Source organism: Calonectris borealis, chromosome 2 (assembly GCF_964195595.1).
Source record: "Calonectris borealis chromosome 2, bCalBor7.hap1.2, whole genome shotgun sequence".
Classification (NCBI taxonomy): domain Eukaryota; kingdom Metazoa; phylum Chordata; class Aves; order Procellariiformes; family Procellariidae; genus Calonectris; species Calonectris borealis.
Genome location: NC_134313.1, coordinates 24618493 through 24643190, shown reverse-complemented (window position 1 = coordinate 24643190; position 24698 = coordinate 24618493). Strand labels below are relative to the sequence as shown.

At 36.6% G+C, this 24698-nt stretch overlaps 1 protein-coding gene and 1 long non-coding RNA gene across 2 annotated transcripts in view; one reads left to right on the top strand and one right to left on the bottom strand.

The window, feature by feature from the left end:
• The window catches only part of LOC142078608 (uncharacterized), a 390353-nt gene that overhangs the window by 274992 nt on the left and 90663 nt on the right, over window positions 1–24698 (bottom strand). The gene's annotated exons all lie outside the window — the stretch shown is intronic.
• Window positions 1–24698, top strand: part of SPAG1 (sperm associated antigen 1) — a 55375-nt gene that overhangs the window by 22523 nt on the left and 8154 nt on the right. Inside the window, exons 8-16 of the mRNA XM_075141346.1 lie at window positions 1838–1968; window positions 2622–2728; window positions 3233–3331; window positions 5156–5318; window positions 12666–13091; window positions 13481–13580; window positions 16714–16866; window positions 21322–21497; window positions 24469–24610. Coding sequence (XP_074997447.1) covers window positions 1838–1968; window positions 2622–2728; window positions 3233–3331; window positions 5156–5318; window positions 12666–13091; window positions 13481–13580; window positions 16714–16866; window positions 21322–21497; window positions 24469–24610 — 1497 coding nt within the window. The remainder of the gene's footprint in view (window positions 1–1837; window positions 1969–2621; window positions 2729–3232; window positions 3332–5155; window positions 5319–12665; window positions 13092–13480; window positions 13581–16713; window positions 16867–21321; window positions 21498–24468; window positions 24611–24698) is intronic.

The window sequence follows — 24698 nt, the reverse complement described above, 5'->3', positions numbered from 1 at the left end:
TTGGAAGCCTGGGGGCAAACCTTACCAATGAAGACTGAAGCAAAGAAGCCACTGAATATCTCAAACTTTTCCATGTCCTTTGTCACTAGGTCCTCTGCTGCATTGACCAGTGGCCCACAGTTTCCTTAATCTTTGTTTTGCTGCTGATAGACCTTTAAAAAAAAAAACAAACAACTTTATTGTTGCTCCTCACATCCCTTTTCTAGCTTCAACTTCAGCTGAACTTTTGCTTTCTTAATTCCATCACTTGCACTTAGCCAGTGTCTCTATATTCTTTCTGGGTAGCCCATCACCACTGCCATCTGCTGTGTATTTAATTTTTGTGTTTGAGCTCAGTCAAGAGTTCTCTGTTCATCCCTCCTTCTATGCTTGCTTGGCTTCCTGCACATTGGAAAGGATCATTCTTGTGCTTTGAGGCAGCTGTCTCAAAGATCAACCAGCTCTCCTGGCACCCTTTGCCCTACAAGGCATTCTCCCTGTAATCCTGCCAAGCAGATTCCTGAACAGGCTAAAATCTTGCCTTCTGAAGTCCAGGGCTGTAATTCTAGTGTTCGCCTTTCTCTTTTCTCCCAGAATCTTAAACTCTACCATCTCACAGTTGCTGCAGCCAAAGCTGTTGTCAACTTTTGCATTCCCAACCAGTTCTTGATTGTGAGTAACAATTCCAGCAGAACATTCCCGCTCATCAGTTTGTTGATTGTGTCAAGAAGTTGTCTTCGATATGATCCAGAAGCCTCATAGATGTCTTGTGCCTTGTCATTTTTCCAGCAGATACTAGAGTGGTTCAGGTCCCCCATGGGAACCAGAGCCTGTAATTGTGAGGCTTCCTCTAGTTGCCTGAAGAAGACTTCATCTGCTTGCTCTTCTTCATCAGGCAGTCTGAACCAGGTCGTTACCATGATGTCACCATGTCAGTCTGATCTCTTATTCTTACCCATCAGCTCTTTTGACTGGCTTGTCGGTCTCTTGCCTGTTCCAAGACAAAACTTGCCTGTTCCAAGACAAACCTTCATATGTTTTATCACTGCTTAGACTAGAATGCATCTCCTCCTCCTTATCTTCATAGTCTTTCTAAAGAGCCTGCTTTTATTCTTCTTTTTTGTTTCCCATGCTTCGTGCATTTGTGCACAAGCACTTGAGATGGTCCTCCAGTCATGCTTTTTTCACAAAGAAAGTGTGAGTCTCTTCCGGTATGCTGTCCCCCCGGCACTTCCCTATTGCCCCCTCTTACCAGTGAGGGAAGAGGGTTTAGAGTCCTCCTTGCTAGGTTAGCAAGGGTGTTGGCAAAGATTGTCTTGCACCACTTTGTCATATGGATCCCAGTTGTCCTTATTCCTCAGAGATCATCCTGTTGTTATAGAAGCTAAAGCCCTGCCCTACAATACCAGCCATGCAGCCAGACGTTGACCTTAACAATTCATTCACTGCTACCTGAGTCTTTCCCTTTTACGAGCAAGATCAAGGGGAAGCTCATGTGGACCCCCATGCTCTTCATCATAGCCTCCAGAGCTCTGTAGTTACTCTTTTTACTCTGAAGGTTTCATTTGTTAGTGGATGGCAGCAAGAGGTAATAGTTTAAGGGACAGATGAGCCATGGCATCTTCTCTGCAACATCGCAGATCTAAGCCCTGGCAAGCAACAGACCTCTGAAGATGGTAAACCTAGTTGGTGGATGGTTGCCTCTGGTCTTGCAGGAAGAAGTTTCTGACTACTACTGTGGTTAGAATATCAGTATTAATATTGTTATAATACTGTTTTCAGCTTCCAATTGTGAAGTGTTTCTACATTCAGGTTTTCAACCTATGAGCCTACCGTGGTCAATACTCCCTTTTTTCAGGAGTATATCAGTAATACCTACTGCAGCTGCATATAATAACAAAGCTCAAGCAGAAATCAAACTTCAGGACTGGGACAGTGCTTTGCAGGATTGTGACAAGGTACTATATATGGAACCTGGCAACATAAAAGGTAAAGTAGAACATAAACTTGCCCTTCTATGTATTATTTTATTTCTAGCAAATAAAATGGTACATATCCATTCTTCTTGTTAGTTGACTTCATTGACCTTTAGATCAAGTCCAAGTATAAAGAAGGAAACAGAGTAGCTCCCCAAAGTAATTTTAGATAGTAATTTTAGTATCTTCGGGGTCAGGGAAGTTTTATGCAGTCCATCCTGTAGATCTGTAATGTGTATTCTTATGCAGTAGAATAACTCTTGTTTTTTATATGATGACTATAAGCCCTCCTGTAGTCATGCAGTGCATTGGTTCCATAATACCCACACTGAAGTATTAACTACCTTAAAAGCGACGTGAAAACAATGAAAGTTGCTGATTTAATCCTTTCTGAAGGCAAGGGCTTGAATGTAGCTAACTATATTTGCATGGGAGGATGGGAAAAATATGAAAAGATGCTTGACAATTCATGATCGCTATCCCAAAAGGTGTCATGTGAAATTGCATCGTTAAAAATGATCAAGAGAACAGTTACTACTAATACAGAGTCATTATGAAGTAAATGCAGAATTTAAAAAACTGTTTTACACTTAATATGTCTACAAAAAATATTGTATTGTTATCTACTTTATGCTTTAAATACGTAAATACTTTGTTCCTTTGTAGCTCTGATGCGCCGTGCCACTGTACACAATCAGCTGCAGAATTACCAGACAGCTATAGAGGATCTGAACAAAGTATTATGTGTTGAACCAGAAAACGCTATAGCTAAGGTAAAGATAAATGAGTTGAATATGACTAGAAAAAGGCTGCATACAGTTGTAGCATAAAGTGAGTACAGTATATTGTTTGATTTGAATAAGAGTTTTGAGGACACACTCGATCTACTGTGCCAATGATCAGTTTCCTAAGACCACATAGGTGCCTGTGGTGGAAATCAGGTCCTTGAATGTGACCAGATCTTCTGTTCACTACTTAATTGTGAGAATCTGTAGGCACTCAAGTTGTCTCTATTAACGTAATTTAGGTGCCTAAAATTTTGCTGCTGAACATGCTTACAGTATTAGTGTCTTAGCTGATCAAAGCTATTTGGAAATTTCTCTCAGAAAGATCCATTGGGATAGGTGTATTTAAGTTTGACACATAATTCACAAGAAAAATTCAAAAGAGATGCCAAGCTTTTGTTGTTGTAGTGGTAAAGTTAACACAAAAGGAGAGGACCTGGGTTCTGTTCTCACTTCAGCGTGATGTTATAAATCCTCATTTCTCACCTCCAGGCTAGAATGAAAAACCTTTCATACCCTTCTGATGAATCTAGACCCTTCTTAGCCAATTTTGGATCTAAGAAAGACAGATGCTTTCTTTGGAAAGTCAAGGTCAGGATGTGGTCCTTGTACTACTATTACTTCAGCTACTTTGGAGAGGATTGGTTCATGTCATTTCATTGGTATTTTCTTAGGGGTGTTTTGTGGGTTAGAACACAGTCCTTGTATTTGGACTCTACATGTCCTGAGAATCTTCAGTACTAGGCAGTTCTGATACTAAACTGCTTTTTGCCTGTTGAATTCATCATACTGCTACCCTCCCAATTTTTTTTACATATGACTTCTGGGTGCTGTGCAATTGCCTCATCACCTGAATTCTGTTCAGCTCTTATTGTTGGCACATTTTGAGCTGCTAGCAGCTTGCTGATTGGTACTTCTTTCTGTGGAGTTATTTGATCACTACTATTGCTTGCGACCGTGAGAGAGGTCCAAGCCTGCTATGTCAAATTCACCACATACGGCATTTGTCCCTTTTAAGGTGTTTTTGGAGCTAGATTCCTGTCCAGAATAGTTCCCGAGTTTCACATCAACAAGGAATCAACCTGCCCGCCTTTTTTTTTTCCCTTTCTTTCTTCTTAAACACGTCTCTCTAGATTTGAGTCCTAAACGAGCTTTTGGGGTTTTTTTTCTGTTTATAAGACTGAATCACTAAATAGCTTGTGAGTCTGTGTTGACAAACTCCACAACAGTCTTTGTGAGAAGTTTATCAAACAGGCTGTGCTGAGACTTCTTGTAATACCAGACATAAGATACTTACTGATTTTGAGTACACTCTTCCAGAGATCCAAATACATTAGTAGCTTTCCTGAGCAATGATTCTATAGCTGAAAGCAGGTGTCTGTACTTTGTCCTTATCTGTGCCAGCTATTATGCCTTGGCTGAGACATCTAGAGGTGACAGAGTGCTTGGCAGGGCATTTTTTGAGTTGCTCTTTGCTTGGAGGATCCTCAAAACCCTCTTGAGCTAAGTATGAATGTATGGAACACATTCAGAGTGAACGTTTATGTGCAGAGTCACTAAAATAAAGGTAAATTGCTTGTCAGTAACTGGAATTCTGCAAGGTACTTTGTCCACATGAATCTTTGCTTGTTCCTGTCCTTGTTTTACCTTTTTCTCGAGGAAGTGAGTACTGAAATGGCACTTCCTTGCACAGCATTGAATTAAATTCAAAATAGTGCATAATGTTGGGTGTGTCTTACTCTGCTCTGAAAGTGTAAAGTGCAGTTGGAGTATATTTTTTTGAGTAATCAACAAATGCTTATGGAATGAGAGGCTGTTTGATCATCTAATTTGCAGTTTTTACAAGAGGAGCAAACCTTTTCATTATTCAACAGTGTCCTTCTGCTACACTGCTGAGAAGTTTTTGTCTCTTTTGGTTCTAGTTCTATCAGTTACACTCCTCCATCAGATATGTATCAGACACCAAATTCTCCATAGCATAAATTTTGGTAAACTGATTTTAGGCTTTTCCAGAGATTCTGGGAAAAACCTGTTTTCCACATGTCTCTTATGAGTAAACCATGCCAGATATCACAATAGTACAATCTACTTCTTTTCCTTTTAATTTAAATTTTTTTTGCCTAAGCAGTTCATTCAAGAAAAGTACTTATTTGTGTGATATTTTCTGAGTTTCTAAGAGACAAAAGTTGATTAACACTTGGTTTTGATACTGACTCTTGGAAAATCTTGGATTTGATACTGACTCTTGGAAAAGTCACATTTATTTTCTCTATTTTTATATTGGTAACACTTATCTCGATAGTTCTTCAGGATTGTATGTGGATTATTTAACAGAATGCATTTTCTGTATATAAATTACAATTTATACACCTATAGAAAAAGGCTTCTGCTATTGCTGTTTTTTGTCTATTGCAGAAAAATCTAATAGAGATTGAAATGAAACTGAAAGATTTAAAGCCTGTATCTAAGACTCAAGGCAAAGGAAAAAGAATACTTATTCAAGATATAGAGGATTCAGAAGGTGATGAAGAAAGAGGGGAAAATACAGAAGAACATGAAAGAAGCGGTGGAGATAAAAGTAATGCCGTGTCATTTCCTATTTAATTTTAACCTGAGGAAAAAATCATTGCCTTTGATATTGCCAATGTTTATTCACACAATTCATCCATATTTGCTTGTAAAGGATTTTGCCCGATTGAAGACTAAAATTACATTCACTACTTAAAGTAGATCTGAGTGTGAAATCTAGAATCCAGTTTTATTACACATTTTTGGAATTATTTCTAGAAAGGGTGTAATAGAGACAGAAGGAAAATGCTGTTGTAAATCACCTACTTCCCTGTGTCCTGTGTAATTTTATACTTATCCTTTGATGTGGACCCAGATGGGAATTTCTTCTGGTGTTAGAGAACATTTTGTGTTCCTTAGCTCTTTCTCTTGCACAGCTCTCCTGCCTTTGCACCATGACATTTTTCTTCTGCATTTTTCCTCCCTTGATTGGATCAAAGGGTGTAAAAATGATCAAGTGGCATGTAATTTTATTTTTTTGTTGTTGTTGTTTTGGAAAACTATTGATCTTTTTTTTGTTTTTAATGTAAGAGATCATCTGTGTGCTCCAAAAGTATATATTAGAGATAAACAACATGTAATTCTTGTACTATATGTATTTTACAAGCAGTTGAAGTGCAGCTCCCATTCATGGATTAGTGTGTGACTAGCTGCAAGACTGCTGAGATGAAGCTACTGGCATAATCAGAATACATGACTTTAGAAGGAAGTGAGGCAGCAGGGGCTATTGAGGCTTGCACTGGCAGGTTGCTTTTAGATTCAGCTACATGTCTGGGCTCCAGCCTGCAATAGAATAACATCCCCAGGTTGATTTCCATCCTTTCTCCTTTCTGTTGGTTCTTTAAGGTAATACAGCATGACAACTGTGGCTTTTGTGTTTTCCATGGCCTATGAAGTTCTTTATCTTGAAATTAAATTAGTCTGTGAGTTTTCCAACTTAATTGTGAATATTAGACTGTTCATGTGTGATTTAATAATGCATTATTTGCACACAAATTTAAGGAAAATACATTTTTCAAAATCATTAGGTATCCACTAAGTCTCCTCAGCTAAAACGTGGAAGAAAGGAATGGATGATGTCCCTAGCCTTAAATACCTAGTTAATTTGGGGTTGCTTTTCATTGGGAGCATTCAGATGACTAAGTGCCTTCTAGCTCCTTAGGAAGACTCCCATTCCGTTGATGAAAGGTTAGGCTTTTAAACATAGGGAAGATTGTCAACATGTGTTCATGTGATACACATAAGTATTTTTGAGATTTAGGAGGCAAGCATCTTCATAGATTACTCTGTGTTTTAAAGTACAACTGGAAACAAATACGAAATCAGTTTAGTTACTGAATAAATCTGATATGCTCTGTGAACCTAACAGCAGTAGGTAGACTAAATATCTTACATGTCTTCTCTATACATCTAGTCATGTAGTCACAGTCAGTCCAGTAGTCCATGTAGTCCAGTCATGTAGTCACATTTTTTTCACATTCTAGATGGTAAGCCTCATGCATTCCTACTAAACTTGTAATTTAGAAATTGGAAGAAAAACAACAAAATATTTTTTGTTTTCTTCAGCTCTGAAGAGTTGATTTCTCAGCTTTGAACAAAACAGTCTAAATAAAGATTGTAGTCTCTCTTCATCTTCTATGTATCTGAAAGCGACAGTAAATAAAATCCTTTTTGTACAATAGGAACAGAAAATTGCTTACGTCCTAGAGACTGTAAAAACTAGTATTCAGGCAGTATAAAAACTAAAAATCATGTATGTACTTGACAAGGCGCATGATATTTTGACATGCTTATAGAACTTATAATCTCAACTGATAAATATGGTTTAAAGATAAATAAAATAAATATATTTTAAATAGCCCCTTTTAGTTCATAAAAATTTGCTGAATTGTGTGGTATTTACTTGACCTATTACAATAATTAAAAAAAAAATACTAAACTGTTCTGAAATTTAGTAATTATTTATTCATAAAAAGGAAAGTGCATTTAAAAAAATAAAGTCCAAGTTAGCTTTAAAATTATTATTTCTCAACCTGTTAATGCTAAAGTTGACAACACATCTCTCTTTAAAAGATGTATTTCGAACACATATAAGAAACCTCATAACAGACAAAGCTATGTCTTGTGAGTTGACTGTGGGAAAAGATGTTGCCTAGGGAGCGTTTTCTTTGTGCATGGTTTATTTATTACATTTTAGAGGTGAAGAGAATATTCTTCTTCTGGATGAGACCTTTTTCCTGATTCAGGATATATATATTTTTTATTTTTGTGTGTGTCCTGCTGTTTTGTGCACCTTGAGGTTGCTGGTTTGGTACACTGGTTTCGTACCGAAGCATCAGAGCACCTCTTTTTCCTTTGTGTTAAATCCTTCATCTGACTTCTAGTTTCACTGCCTATGTGGTATTAAATTTACTTGGTGCCACAGCAGTTGGCTACAGAGAATTATTTTGTGATTTTTTTCCAGTATGTTTTCTACTTAATAGCACCAAATTAAGGTCTTTGTCATTGAACATGACAGTATCGTGATTTGGAACCATTCTTAGACTGAAGAGCATCTCCTTAGAATCATAGAATCATTAAGGTTGGAAAAGACCTCTAAGATCATCGAGTCCAACCGTCAACCCAACACACCATGCCCACTACACCATGTCCCTAAGCACCTCATCTACACGTCTTTTAAATACTTCCAGGGATGGTGACTCAACCACTTCCCTGGGCAGCCTGTTCCAAGGCCTGACCACTCTTTCAGTAAAGAAATTTTTCCTAATGTCCAATCTAAACCTCCCTTGGCACAACTTGAGGCCATTTCCTCTCGTCCTATCGCTGGTTACTTGGCAGAAGAGACCAACACCCACCTCGCTACAACCTCCTTTCAGGTAGTTGTAGAGCGCGATGAGGTCTCCCCTCAGCCTCCTCTTCAGACGAAACAGTCCCAGTTCCCTCAGCCGCTCCTGATAAGACTTGTGCTCCAGGCCCTTCACCAGCTTCGTTGCCCTTCTCTGGACACGCTCCAACACCTCCATGTCCTTCTTGTAGTGAGGGGCCCAAAACTGAACACAGTATTCGAGGTGCGGCCTCACCAGTGCCGAGTACAGGGGCACGATCACCTCCCTACTCCTGCTGGCCACACTATTTCTGATACAGGCCAGGATGCCATTGGCCTTCTTGGCCACCTGGGCACACTGCCGGCTCATGTTCAGCCGGCTGTCAACCAGCACCCTCAGATCCTTTTCTGACAGGCAGCTTTCCAGCCACTCTTCCCCAAGCCTGTAGCATTGCATAGGGTTGTTGTGGCCGAAGTGCAGGACCCGGCACTTGGCCTTGTTGAACCTCATACAGTTGGCCTCGGCCCATCGATCCAGCCTGTCCAGGTCCCTCTGCAGAGCCTTCCTACCCTCGAGCAGATCAACACTCCCACCCAGCTTGGTGTCATCTGCAAACTTACTGAGGGAGCACTCGATCCCCTCGTCCAGATCCTTGATAAAGATATTGAACAAGGCCGGCCCCAAAACTGTGCCCTGGGGAACACCGCTCGTGACCGGCCGCCAACTGCATTTAACTCCGTTGACCACAACTCTCTGGGCTCGGCCGTCCAGTCATTTTTTTACCCAGCGAAGAGTGCACCTGTCTAAGCCGTGAGCTGCCAGCTTCTCTAGGAGAACGCTGTAGGAGACAGTGTCAAAGGCTTTACTAAAGTCCAGGTAGACTTATATCAGTCCGCTATCTTGTGACTGTTTTCTTTCACGAGATTGTCCTTTTTTGGGAATGTTGTTAGGAGCTGAATAGGTATGAAAACTCTCTCTGCATCTTTGTTGAATTATGTACTGTGTTCTCAACTGGTCTTGACCACGTATCATGGTTTCTCTGAAGTAATGTGCTTTCCGTCCTTAAATAAATAGAGCTGTCATCATAATGACTGATTTACAGCTTTCCAAAACAAATAGGGGTTGATAACACTCTTTGAATTTCTCTTGTTGATTTTCTAAACATGTTTTATGAAATGGACATCTTCAAATAAAACTGGATTCTTTGTCTTTACATTTTTACTTTTTTTTGAATTATTCCATGTGGAATAATGAAACATTTATTTGATGTTACAGATAATTCTTTAACATATGTGTTAATGTTTCATGGCTTTTCACAGAGAACAGTGAGTAAGGTCCTAGATGTGCATTTTGAAGTTTCTGATTTGTTGAGAAGCAAAGTGTATTGGGTAGGAGACAATTAGAGCTCTTTCCTAAGAGAAAGTGATCAGTTGTGCTTGCTGTTGTATTTTCGTCATTCCTGGTATTGATTTCTGCTCTCCTCTACCACTGAGGCTCTGAGATAATGAGATATTATCTGTTGGTTAATGCTTACTGGCTGCTCTGTATCCTCGATCACTTGGCCTTTATGCCATATATGATTTCACACCTATCCAAATCTTAATTTGTAGTAATCTTTGTGAACAGAATTTTACTGTAATAGGAAGTTTCTTTGCCATTGTGGCCTTGAGTAATTGACTGTGTCTGTTCTCCTTATGGTTAGAAGCCTTATTGGTGAGCTCTTGTAGGAGGACATTTGGCCACCTTGTTATCCGATATAATAGTTATTCTGTATTCCTTGATTTTCTTTCCAGTGTGCTTGTTCATTTGCTATTTTTGATTTTTAGAACTGTAAACCCTCTGAAGAAGGAGCTTTCATTTATAATTAATTTGTACAGCATCTAGCACAATGGGGCCCAACCTACTGTGGCTTTTAGGCTCTATTGCAAGCTAGCAATACAAAAATTTAGATCATGTTAAAAGAAACAGCATTGAAAATTAACTCTAGAATTGCATTTGTAGGGCATATCCTGAAGTTAAAGAAAACCCTCAATAACAGTGGTCAGTATAGATGTGGACCGGTAAATCTTTTTTCATTCTAAGCAGTCAGAGATCAGAGTCTGTTCGTTATATGTTCTGGTTTAGAACAATCCAGATACAATCTCAATCAGCTAAACCAAGAACACGTGATACGAACCAGATATTTGCTGACCGTGTGTGGCATAAAAGCAAAAAATTATTTAAAATTATTAAAAATTAATCTGTGGAGATTTGGACCATTCCGGTTGTCTTCATATGTAGCTAGTCCAGAGCGGATGAAAGAGTTGAAAATGTTGCCTGGCTTCATAATAGGCGAATTCATTATGAACTGAACTTAGATATGTTGCTTTTCATTCTGCCAGCACTATTTTTGTGCCATGCTTCTGGAGGATGAATATTTCGTGTAGCTGGAAATTAATTTTAAATGAAAGATGATGTCATCCATTACAAAAAAATACTTCAAATATTCCTTTTGGAGTATTCAATAGCTTTTGTTTTATGACAGTCTTTCATTTTAAGTTCATTATTTTAGTACTAACATGAAGTAAAATTCTCTCTAGTTTGTATTTGTTGTCATTCTGGTCAAAATCCTACCTATACTTTTCAGTACCTTTCTTTAGCTTTTCTTCGGCATTTATAATGTATCTAGACTTTTTTTTTTTTTTTAAAGTTCATAAGCACTGATTTTTTTTAAGGCAAAGCCCAGAATACTGCTTTCATGAATACATTTCTCTGTAGAGACAGAAATATTGTTTATGTTATAAACACTGAAAATGAAAGACAGTGAGAATTAGATTTGAGAAATATATCTGTACAATTTTGTGCATGGTGTTTACTCAGTCCAGAAACATTTAGGCAATTAACATAACCTGACAGCTAAACAAGTTAATTATGTGTATTCTTAATTTCAGGGGGACTCCAAATGCTATAAATGTTTCCTGTTTAATCCAGGACTGGTTCTGTGCACTTCATCTTCAGGAAATTTTCTTCCTTATTCAGGAAATGATGTTCACATTAATGACATTCACATTTGCATCACACATTATCTGCCTTTCTTGATTTTTCTTTGTCTCTAGCAGCTGGGATGCTTTTCAAGAGTGGTTTGCTGTAGAATTTTTTCTAAAAACTTGTCCTATCACTTGTTTGTCTGTGACATTTAAAATTGTTTTTTCTTTTTTTTTTTAGTAGAAGGTATACAGAGTATTCTCTGTTTTGGTGGATGTAAAATAAAAGTATTTTAGCATGTATTGTAAGGAAATTATTATCATAGTACTACTGTCTTCATTCATCTGCCCAGCTAGTCTGTTACCCTCATCCTCCCTACCAAACGGACTTCAAACCTTTTTGGCATATTTGGCACCGCGAAATTGGACGAATGGATGGATAGAAGTCTCAAATATAAGTACTTCACTTTAAGTTTTATAAAATGTCTGTGTGGATAGAATAGATTTATCCTATTATTGTTCCCACTGTGGAGCATGAACTTATTAAACATGGTATTTCAAAACAAAGACCACAGCTAGGAAGGATGCAATTGGAGCTTTTGTCTATTAGGCTGTAGAGAATCTGTTGTTTTTAAAAATCTTATGCTTTCCCATCCTGTTCAGTTTGATTTCAGTAACATTTTGTGCATTAAAAAAAATATTTTCTGAAATTTGGAACAACCTGGAGTCAACTTCAGAAGTTTAGTTCGATTCAGTTGGAAGTATCTCTCCAATATATGACGGCATGAAAAAATTCTGTTTGACGGATGAGCACATCAAATTAAGGGAAGGTGAAAACCCAGCATCTTAATGAATAGAACCAAAACACAGAGTTGCCTTTGCATGACTGGTAGTATCAAGAGTCAGGCTTCCTGCTGAAGTCTGTATTTGAATACCATGGTGGCAGTCTTAGGAATTCAGGTGAATAAGGAATTTATATATGTTAATATCCGATACCCTTATTGTATGATTTTTACTAACTAAATTAGTAATAAATAGTAGTGAAAATTGAGTGATCAGAACTCTCTATAAAAGGCTTTTTGACATTATGTTTAAATGAAACCTTTTCGAGAATGATTTTATCCCTCCTATTCTATGTTGTATTTGAGGAGAGTTTTGAAGGGTGCAACATTACTGGTTTGTTAGCTGTGTGTTCTAATTTTAACATGCAAGCATTTTGATTTGGTCACGGAAAATCAAAGTATCAGTACTGTAATAGCCAGTATTTAAAGTGTTAATTTCAAGGTGAACTCTGTACCATTCTGACACTACAGAACAGGGGTTTTCAATGTGCCCAGCAAGGAGAAATGAGATTTCATAGTAATACCTTCTCAGTAATAATTGCAAGTTACTTGTAAGTAGGATTTTTTGTGTTCTTGGAAGTGTTTTCTGAGGCAAATAAATCTTGGTAACATTAGGATGCCTGAAGGATTTGGTACCGCGTTCTTTGGCTGTACACCCCTCTTCTGCCAGGACGATAGTTCCTTCTGATGATGCAAGCTCTAACTCGGCTCATTAACTTCCTTGTAGAAATTGGCGTGCCAGTAAGAGGAGAGGCAGCTACTGAGGAGGCTGAAATGGGGAACTCGCAGAGAAAGTTTCATAGCAAAGGAGGTGGCAGTAAGGCGGAGGACAGAGAGACACAGAAGCAGAAGGAATCCACTGAGAGCGGATTAAAAAAAGGCACATCAGAGGAAAACCCACAAAAGCATTTGTCAGACCATGAAGCTGAAGTTAATGGCTACTTACACAGTGATCAAAAGAGTGAAAGCCCTGAAGCTGAGATCTCCAGATCGCATGGAGCAGGATCTCAGACGACTGGTGGTGGCAGTTCTACTTCACTTCCTCCTACTGCAGCAAAACTAAAAAGTGAAGGAAACGAGTTATTTAAGAGTGGACAGTTTGGAGAAGCTGTGCTCAAATACTCGGAAGCAATTGAATATGTCATCGGTCTAGGTGAGTGTGACACCTTATACTTAAATCTAGGATTATTGTTTAGATTACTTAAAGGAACTACAAATGAACTAACCTAGACTATGCCTGGAGTTTTGGCAGGAGTTACTGTGCAGTAAATTCTTTGTCATTGTCAGTAGAGGGTAATTCACGGGATACAAAATATAGGAAGATGAGCAAAATCATCTTTTAGCTTCCTTGGCAGAGCTGTTTGCTTTTATTTATGTGTTTGAATAATTACATATTCTAGGTGACATGATAAAGGAAAGCTCCTTGCAGCTTTGCATTGTCAGCAAACTACATCACTGCAGTGCAACTTAGAGTATGCAAGTCTTTAATTCTTGAATGTCATTTTAGTAAAGGTCTTTGATTTTAATTGTAACTTCTTTTAGGAGAACAAAGTCCAGATGATTTAAGTATCTTGTACTCAAACAGAGCAGCGTGTCACCTCAAAGAAGGCAACTGCAGTGACTGCATTCAGGATTGTAACAGGTAAATTGCAACCTCCCGTGCAGAGCAACAACATTCCTGCTGATGATTAAACATTTTAACTGATATATTGTTATTGCAGTTTGAGTTAGAACAATCCTCAATAAAGTCTGATTCCCTGTCTAAATGACAAATATCTTTGTCAGTTATGTGAACAATCACATGGAACCTAGAGAAGGAGTAACTTTTAACTTACTGTCTTACTGTGTCAGGGCAGTTGTTACGCTGCTTCTGTGTATACAGAAATGCATAGCAGGATTAAAATTTTTAATATAAAACCAGGCTTACTTCAATGATGCTCTGTAGTAACTTAAATGTAAAAGCTTTGTTAAGCCAGACGCTTATCACAGTTGGAAATTGCTTTCAAGCATGTGTATGGTGTATATGTGTGTGTTCTCTGTGTTTGGTTTGTTGTTTTTTGGGTTTTTTTAAATATATACTTGGCATAGTTATAAACAGTAATTACATCTGTTCAGGAATTGAGCTAAAATCCTTTCTGCTTATTGCGGCTTTTAAAGATACAGGAGTTAGAGAGGATCAGACGCCTTCATTAACTTCCAACCATTGCCTTCCACGAAATTATTACTGTATTTCTAGATGTCTTTTTTTAAATTTTCATAGATAGGGTTAGTAAGACTGAGGCTTAAGGTGCAAAAAAGGATCCCAAGACAGTTAGAAATCATATTAATTCATCAGTTGGGTTTTTTACAGCACAACCCAACTGTTAAAAAAAACCCCAAAACTAAAAATAAAATATGCATGTAACTTTGTATTAACTAAATATTTGACTTACTGTATATATTCTACCTGACAGAAAAGTTTTCTGAAAATGTCATCGGAAAAAATTGACTTGCTAACAATATTTTGTTAAAACAGGTGCAGGACCATAGACAGCTGGCTGATAAAACAAGATGGCATGCTTAATAGCCATCACATTTTTTTATTCAGGAGGTCTGAAGTATGTAAGACTTCAGCTGAAATCAGTAATAAAAAGGTTTTGGGGTTTGTATTCTTAACAATTCGAAGCTTATTTTCTTACTATTTAATGATAGTGTCCTTAATGTTCTGCATATTTTCTGGATACAGAAGGACCCGTGATGCTTAGTGAACACAAGGGAGGTAGAAATAATTTAGAGACTGGGAAGCAGAACTGCAAAACTGCAAGCACACATGAATTAGGCAATGTCAAATAAATCTTCTATAGGCAACACAACATAAAGGATGATCTACAAATAGGTTACTTGATTTCAGAGTAAAAAATGGTGTAGTGCTTATATTCGTGATGTAAAAATAAGTATTGAACATTTACCTTTTATTAAGTTTTAGCTATTTAGGGCTTAGAAGTGTATCAAAAACCCTCTGTTGGATCTCTGTTTGTCTCAAGACTCTGATTTGGAGTACCTTTGATTCTTGTTGCAGAGAGTGAAATAGGGCTGCTATGCACTAATGTTTTATTTAGTGCTGTGATGTGGTTTGGTCCCTGGCTGTATTATCTTTGCTTTCTGCCCTGGAAATGTAGTTTTCCATTCCCACTGATGCTATTCTTCAAGAAGCGTTGTCTCTCCCTGAATTTATTTATGGTTGTTTTTTTCTTCATTCTTGATGTTAGGAAGCTGAAATTGCTTTACTATTCTTCCAAGTTACAAAATGGCAAGCATTTTTGCAGAGGTTTTGTAGGGGCTATGATGTTGTGCACTGTTGTGTTTTTCAAATGCATTCAGTAACATGAAGAGAAATGGAATGTTGGAAATACTTATGAAATGGAAATTGGAAATGTTTATTCTAGAAATCATTGTTTCTTTAGCTTTAGAAGGAGTAATGGTGCAAAGCCAAGTTACAGCAAAGAAGGCCAACAGCCTCCTGGGGTTGTAAACAGGAGCATAGCCAGTGGATTGAGGGAAGCGATTATCCCCTTGCACTCAGCATTTGTTAGACAACATCTATGAAAACTGTGTTGGTTTTCGGCTTCCTGAGTATGAGAAAGATAGTGATCAACTGAAGTGTCACTGAGGTGGTTGTGAACTCTGGAGCACTTGCCTGGAGAGGCAGGTGGAGAGGAGCTGGGTTTGTTCAGCTTGGAGAAGAATGGCTTCCAGGGGTCCTAACAGCAGTCTGCCAGTACCTATGAGGAGATTATCCAGAGGATGGATCTGGGCTCTTTCTAGCAGTACATTGTGGGAGGACAAGGGACAACAGAAGATTGAACCACACAAGGTTCAGACGGTGTATTAGGAGAAACCTTTTCCCCATGAACAGTGGGGGGCATTGCAACAGGTTGCCCAGAGATGTTGTGCAGACATTCCCTTGGAGGTTTTCAAGGTCCACCTGGCTAAAGCCCTGAGCAACCTTGTCCGATCTCAGAGCTGACCTACCTGTAGCAGAAGGTTGGACTAGGGACCTCTCAGCCTGAATTACTTTATGATTCCATGAAATCTATTTGGCTAGACTGATCTTAATTTCAGTATTTCAAAGTTTATCTCTTTTTCTCTTTAGCAAGAATCATTGATTTATAAAAGGTAGTCTTTAATAAATAAAGCCTTTGTGGACTGCTTCTTCATATTGCTGGAAAAGCCCATGGCGTTTGGAAGGAGTTCTGATTGCACAGTGTCAGGGGTTGAGCTCAGTGTTGACCAGGCACATAATCAGAAGACTAAACAGACAAAATACAGGCAAAACCCTAAAAGCCAAAAAAAGACACGTGTTTATTTATGTCTTACTAAATGTATTTTTTACGTGCATGCTTCCATGTGAGGAAGAAGAGCTGAAAATGATGTAGGCAAAAGCATCATATACTTGAAATCCCCATAATCTAGGCATGACTTAAGAAAAATAGTTTTTGCTCTTAAACAGCTGCCATTACATTAATCTTTTCTTGGTGATGAAAGTAGTTTTCCAGATGGAACATAGGGATTTGAGTAGAGTAAGTTGTAGTAAAAGCACTAACAATTTCATAACTGCATGTCATTTAGGGTATTAATATAAACCACTTAGTCCCATTTTCCTTGGTTGTGTTACTGTAAGGCCCATCTGAAATCACAAAGTTGTTATGTATAGTTGTATATATCATAACATAGTTTTATTAATATTATTTCAGTTACTCTGTTTCAATCCCGCATTTTTCTTTTGTTTTCTCCAGAGCTCTGGAGCTTCAGCCATTTTCCCTTAAGCCACTTCTACGACGAGCAATGGCAAATGAGTCGATGGAGCGGTATCGACAGGCATACATTGATTATAAAACTGTCCTACAAATAGACAGCAGCATCCAAGCAGCAAATGATAGTGCTAATAGGTAACTGCACTTACAAATTTTCTACTCGTATCAGTCCAAATAGAAAAATAGAAGTTAATTTTGTTTGCTTTACGTGTTCCCTCTGTTCTGTATCCCTCAGAGGCAGGGTCATCACAATGAGTGTGTTGTAACTAGAGGACTGTCTGTTTTGTTTAGTTATTTTCCCATAGCTTCACAGTTTTCCTCTGCCAACAGTAGGTCACTTTCTGTTTTAAAAATGTAGTATTTTAAAGGCTTTTTTTACTGGTGCTTCAACTTGTTTTCTTTCTAACTTGTATTTGATACCATGTAAAGTAATACTTTAAGGTCTGTACTTTTTCTCTGACATTTCTGTTTCCTTTTCATATTAGCATTCTTCCTGTGGCAGTTGGAGATTTATGTAAATGTGAATCCTTCAGCATGCTGCAGTTGTGTGAACAGTGAAGTAGCTTGATACAGTGGTTGGCTATAAAGCTGAAGAGGTGTAAAAAATATAATTGAATATTATTTTTAACTTAAGTGTTAATACTTCCAACATTAATTCTTGCTGCCAAGAGAGGCATGACAGTTTCTATAGTTACATTTTATTAGTGTAAAATTAGTGTATACACACTATTGTAATTGTGTTCTCATTAACATATAGTAAGTACTTAAGTGCGTGAATGGTAGGATTTTCGATTCCCTTTTCTTTCCTCTTTTCTTTTAATGGGCAAAAAAAGTATTTATGAAAGCAGAACAGCCATTAATCGTTGAGCAGGAACTCACATGGCATGCAACTTTTAACAATGGAATCTAGTACCTTTTTATTCTTTTTAAGGCAAGGCCATGAACACTTACCTTATTACTTCATTAAAAAGTCCATAATATCTTAAAATTCTGCTTATTTGACCAGAGGTGGCCAAAGGAGATCATGATACTTTATCATCTCCTCTTAGAAGTCTTATTTTTGATAACACAATAAATTTTTACTGATCTGCTGTGTCTACACAGGAGCACTTGGATTGTTGAGATAATTGCTCGTCCGGGTGTCTATGTTATTATTATACTTTTTTTTTAATCTTCTTGGCTTATTTTGTCTGCAGATACTCTTTTCATATTTCTCCTTGACTTGTAACTTGCTTAGTAATAAGCTTATTTCCTTTTTTCCCCTTAACGCTCTTACTTTTCTCCTCTCTAGGCCTTCCTTACGTTTTTAGCTTCACTGCTTATTACTCTTTCCTCCCTGGCAACCCATCACCTTATTTCAGCTGCTTCTTCCTTCTTCTCTTCTGCTGGTAATTCATTTTTGCTTGCAAATTCTTAGTTTCTAAAGCATAGATCTCCTGCGTAATTGAACTTTTACTATAATTTATTTTTTAATATTTTATCATATATGAATTAAATTATTTATCAAAGTATTAACATTTATTTCCAAAGTAACAGACCTTTTTAAAAAGAAATTTTAACAAAAAATGATTGTTACTCTGCTGCCTTTTAACTTAAAGGGACAACCCCAAAATGTAATATAAATTGTTTTTATATTAGGAATATCAGGTCTTAACAACCTGCTTTTATTGGAGGATTTATTTGTTTTTAAGTTCCTGTGGGAAATTGGATGGTGATGCTGTAAAAGCTGACAGGAAAAACTCATCATCCTACTTGTGTCTGAGGATGGGTTTGATAAATCGTGTTAAGGCTTGTCTTTCTATACTTACCTAAATAAGCAGGCTTTCCAAAAATTTTAGAATCGAACGTGTCTTCAATCTGGTATTTCTAATAATTCTCACACAAAAGACAAGTAGAATTTCTAATATAAAGCCTTTACCTGATAACATAAAGCCTTCACCTGATCATTTTGCAATCAAAAGGAAATAATGAAGAATGTAAGTACATATTTTTATGAAAAGTCAGCTGAAAACAAATATAAACAGTTATTTGAGTGTTTGTCATGTTGATTAGATGATGTTGAATTTTGTCTTTTATTGGTTATCCTGAGGTGATTTTTAGGTAAATTGGAAGGATTGTTTCTTTTAATGGTGTGTGCCAGGTCACAGGAAAATGCATTTCAAGGATGTTTTTAATTAGCTGCATTTTCCTAGCTTTGTAACATCCATGAGTTTCCTACTTTGTATATTTTAATTTCCTCTTGAGTGTTTTATTATTTGCTTTTCACTGTTAGAAATACAGAAGCTCAGATCTGGGACAATATATTTATGCATTTCCATTTACTAAATTGAAGTTTCATTCCTGTTGTCTCAGCTCCTTTAATATCAGTTAGCAAATTGCATTAGATAGCTTAGGAGCTTTTATTACAAAGTCCCATATGAGTATTGTACTGTACAAATAAATCTGTGATAAACTCCAAAACTGCAAGATTGTTGGGTCAAGTTAGGGTGTTGGTGGTGGGGAACAAGTGTATTTGTCCCAGCTTTTTCATGAGATACTTGTGCTTTTTAAACTAACTGTGGCACATAGGTATGCACTTTTGCAAAAGACTATAATTAGATTATTATATTACAAGAAGTCGATCGATCATCAAAGACTGCAGGATTCTTTCTGTTGATTTTGATGAATTAGATCGGGTTTTTTGTCCAACTTTTTAAGCCCATTATGATAAATGGAGAAAAATTAAACAGGAAGTCAATGAGACCGTGGTTTACTGTAGAATTATTCTGTTACTTTCTATGGGAAATACCTAAACATAATTAATTGACTTTTTAATATGAAGCGTACAGTTTTGTTCTCTAATAAAATAACCTGAGTAAATCTTAGGGCTGTTTAATTTATAATGGTGTGCCACATTTTTCTTAACAATTGAATTCAAACCATCATTAAGAAAACTGAAGTTTTAGTACAATTAGAGCAAAACAGAACTTGGACAAGCTGCTTTGCTGGTATGTCCTATAAAATGCTGCTTAGTAATGTTACAGGTAGAGGAGAGCCCCTGGAAGGGCATATGCAGCTAACACACAGAAAAATATTCCTCTTGTTCACTTAGAAAACAAATAAAGCAACTAGACAATACTATGAAATGTGATATTCTGTGTAAGAAGAAACTTACTTTCAATTCAAAAACATAAGAAATAGTATGTTTCATTCAGCATTATGTAATACATAAAATCAAACATATATAGCTCTACAAACAGTCTTTTTAGTCTATATCGTTCTTCAAAATATTTTGGTAATTTCTGTTTTACAATAAAGATTAGAAGAGATGCTGTTTCTTGTATTGGTTTTTCTATCAGACCCTAATGGGAAAAGAATTTGGTCCTGAGTGCTCTGACTCTGTTGCCATAGTATTATACTGAGGTGCTTTTTTTTTTGTTTTATAGCTGTTATTCAAATATTTAAAAAGAACAAAACTAAGCAAGAAAACTTGATTGGGTCGTTTTATGCTTATTCTATTTCATTCTTCATGACACATTCAAGGTTCTTAGGTTTTGGGGGTTTTTTTAATGTGTTTTCATGTAGTATGTTTTTACACCTGTGTTAGATGGAAATGCACCTAATATACAAATTTCACGTTTATTTGCTATAGTACCAATGTGACTTGCTGTATTACTCAATTCAGAATTTTCCTTTGTTAAAGTAGATATTAGACTTATCACCAGTTGAACTGGACTCTTAAGCTCATTTTGAGATTAGAAGTTGTTTATCTCACTGTTATTCTCATTCTCAGAATTTATTAATATTTGTTTGGGTTTTTTTAAAAAACACTACAAAAATTGTAATGGAACCATGAAGTCTTGTATGGCTTTACTCATTATAATGTTTACTTAGGTCTCTCTCCAAAATGTATCACAGCAATGGATACCCACTTGAATGGATTTTGGATTGAATCTCTCATGTACAGAAATAGTTGACCTATATATATATACATATATGTGTTGGTTTGAGAAAGACTTAACAATTTTAATGTATTTTCTTTGCATTTTTAAATGGGAATAAAGAGTGATTGATTGACGAATTTCTGACTGTTCTATAAAATGCACCTTAATACCTACTTTGTGACCTGCATTGGTTATTTGGAGAATTGTTGTATAAGAGGTTTCATTTGACATTGGCAAATTTAGGTACCACACTTTGTTTGAGGATATTGTAATCTACACTTGTTACAAATAACACCTATGAACAGCTAGAAAAGTAAACAAAATAAATACAGCAATTTTTTTTCCTATTCTTTATTGCATGTGGTAGGCAGCATTTAAAGCTTAGTTGCAAAATCAGTCATTTGCTTAAATATTTACAGATCATGCTGAATTCAGCTTCTTGTCTTCTAAATGCTAGCATAAATACTCTAAAAAGGGGAAAAAGTCTAAATGTTAAATGAGTGCAATACCATTGACTGCTGTGACAATCTTGTTTTAAATTCGTCTTGATAGTTGTTCAGTTGTTTTTTAAAAAATGGGAACATTGCATTATTTAATTTGGGTGTAAGTTATTAAAGCGTGAGTTAAATATATGAAAAGTCATGTTGGTGGGGCTTTTCTTTTTCAGAATAACAAAGACTTTAATAGATCAGGATGGTCCCAGTTGGAGGGAGAAACTGCCACCAATTTCAGTTGTCCCAGTTGCTGCTCAGCTACACAGGTGGGATGGAGGAGACTTTACTTCAGAGACTAAGCCAAGAAGTACTGCAGATACCAACAGAGAAGAACAGTTGCAGATGAATAGTATGTATAGCTAATGCAAATATACATACAAAAAAGAAAATAATTTTAATTGAAAAATTGAATACGATTTAGTAATGTCAAAGAAACTGCTTTAGAAAATATTTATCAGAGATCTTTGTGAAAAGCCAAGTTAGATGATGGACATTTACATGATTGGGTTTGTTGTGTTTTATGGAGCCACAGTTATGATAAATTTTTATAAGCCAAATGATGTAGTTTGCAGCATGTAATTTCTGAAGTTATATAAAATAAAAGAAAATGTAGCAGAAGTTCTCATCAGCAGTATATTGAGTCCTATCACAAGTATCAGTAGTTTCCCTGATATCATACTACAGTTATAACAGAGTTTTCCCCCAAAAAACCACCACTCAAACAAACACCCAACCTCAGTAACATAATCAGCTGCATAATCTGTAGCTGTCATTTAATTGTTCGTGAAAGCATTACTCAGCTCTTCAGAATAGAAAGGGTAGGTAGACTTCTAGGTGACCAGTAGTTAGTGAAATGGGCTATAGAAGAACACTTCTGATTTTGTAATTTTTTTTTTTACAATGGATTCTAACTTTGACAGCTGCCATTTAGTAGTCACCTTTCAAAGATGTTAGTTCTGGACTTATTTACACAATACTTTATTCATCCTGATTTTTTTCTTGTCATTACAGTTTCTATTTTTCTCCTCCAGTAAGTCAGGTGAAAGAACCTTTCTGATTCAGTTTTTATTGACATTTTTTGCAAAGGCCTTAACTGTATCATTTTTTACTCTTACTTGACTATTCACCTTTGAGTTTATTTCAATATAAAGAAAAGTAGTGCTGAAGATAATCTCCCCTTGATTTTAAGGGGAGGCTGCAATGCATAAGTGGGTTGCTGGCCGAATATGTAGCAGTGATAGTGTTATCTGTCCATAATGCATTACTGCAATAATGCATGTCCTCAAATAATCTGCATTCTTGGGCACTACAGATTTAATGACTTTAAAATGATATTTCCGATAGCATTGAATTTATTTGTACCTGATGAAAAACAACAGACAACTTACAAACACATGTGTTTATGAGAATTGGATGTTTTTCTCAAGAATAAGACATAATTCTAGAAACTTGTAATAGTGTGGTTTATATACGATTTGAATAGTAGTGCATACTAAACTTCAGTAATGCTACAGAAAATTGTTTTTCATTTAAGAAACATTAGGCATGTTGATGTATAATTTAAGCTAATTAAATTGATAAAAATTTTACTCTACTTTTTAAAATGTCCAGTGACAAGTATTTTCATTACAGTTGTCAGCACATGTCATTACTAATTCATCACTCTTAAGGATTGAGCAGCAATTGGGTTTAACGTTTGGTTTTTTTAAATTAAGTAGAAAACTGATACCTGGCACAACTGTTGCTGTTAAACATAAATGCTTAGCTTGAAAAGTGCTTTTTGTTGTACTGATTATACTCCAGGCTTTTTCTGTTAGTAAAGAATACGACTTGTTGGATTTTTATTTCAATGTATAACCAACCTATTTAAACCTTTTAAGTAGTAAATTTGGATGTATATAAGCTGGTGTAACTTTGTTAAGAGAGAGAATTTGAAGATCATCGTAGTGAAAAGTACATAGATAAGTGGCTCCGGAGAACACTAGTGATCATGTTTAGCCTATTATGAAAGTTAACAAAAGTGACCATCACTGTCTTAATGAAGTGTGCTTTGCGGCACTTTGATGCAAAACATGTCTCCATCTATTTCAAATAGAGTGGGTTTTGGTTAGGCTTTGTTTTTAGAAATATTAAATGAAGACTGTGTAACCATTTTCTTCACTGAAGGCTGATTCTAAGGTTGTGGTTGCCTTCTCAGGCCTGTACTAAATCAGTGGGACCTGACACCACTGATAGCTCGTGCCAGAAGCGTGCTAGCAGTCATGTTCAGTCAGTCGTTAAACCTTGGCTGACACTCTTTTGCAACAATTGTCTGTTGTTTTTTGTGTCTTACAACTTGAGTTCTCATTTAGTTATGTTTCTTGCATAAGTCTCTTCTGTTTCACGTCGTTACTTAATTTTTTCCCCAACTCCACGTGTAGTTTTCTGGCATAGGAGACTGCCATGTTTTTATAAAAGAACTCACTGAGTTTAATTATTGATTGAAGTTATCTGGCTATATACAGTGTTTAAAACCTGAAGCTTGGCAAGGGGCTCATATTCTTTAGCAAGGTACAAAAAGTAGATTTTTCCATTATGATCAGCTTAGAACTGTGTTACTAATTATTGTTTGCTCACAACAGAGACGTGAAACTGCAGTCAGGATTTCCACTACAAACATAGCTAAAAATTGTAGTCTAACCCAGAAGCATATGCAACAAATTATGTGGAGTTTAGAAGGAAAGACAATTATGGAAGAACACAATATTAATTAAGTATAGTTAGGTGTTTTCAGGTTCCTTGAAGCATCTTTTATAAATAGTTATTAACAGAATATTACTGATGTATCACTAACCCCTACTGATGTGATGACTTGTTTGTCATTGTCAGTTTAGCATAGTAATTGTGATAGATAGTTGCTTGCAGAAAGAATTATGGCTCTCTTGGTGTGACTAGGTGGAGATCTAGAAGGCCTTTAATCCTGCTGATTAAATCTCCACCATTGTAAATAAAACTGGTATCTCAGTGGAGATATGTAGTCCCTCTCTGTCACACAGAAGGGGTAGACAGGAGGTCAAAGTGTAGAGCTGTCTGTTGCATTCCCATTATTTTCAGCAAAATAGTTACCCTGGTGCATGGGGAAGTACGTGTTGTGCCAAATGTATATATGGTAGTTCATGCCTTTCTTAGAGCAGCAAGGAGATCTGGGACAGAAATGGCAATGTGCAGACCAATAAAGGTACCTCAGATCCCAGGCATTTATTCTTAGTCTGGGTAGATTATTCAGCTACCCTTAATGAACTGATCTTCTTATGTAACTGTGTGATCCTTTTGTAACATAGGTGAGAAAGCTGAGGAGAAGTTCAAGACATTAAAAAATGAAGGGAATGATTTTGTAAAAGAGGGTAAATATGAAGAAGCTGTAAATAAATACAGCGAATGCATGAAGTTAAATACCAAGGAATGTACGATCTACACTAACAGGTAAAGATCCAAAATCTAACCCCACTTTGTGGGATAACAATAGTTACATTTTCTCACTGCAAATAGAGATTTTTGCATCACTTTAATT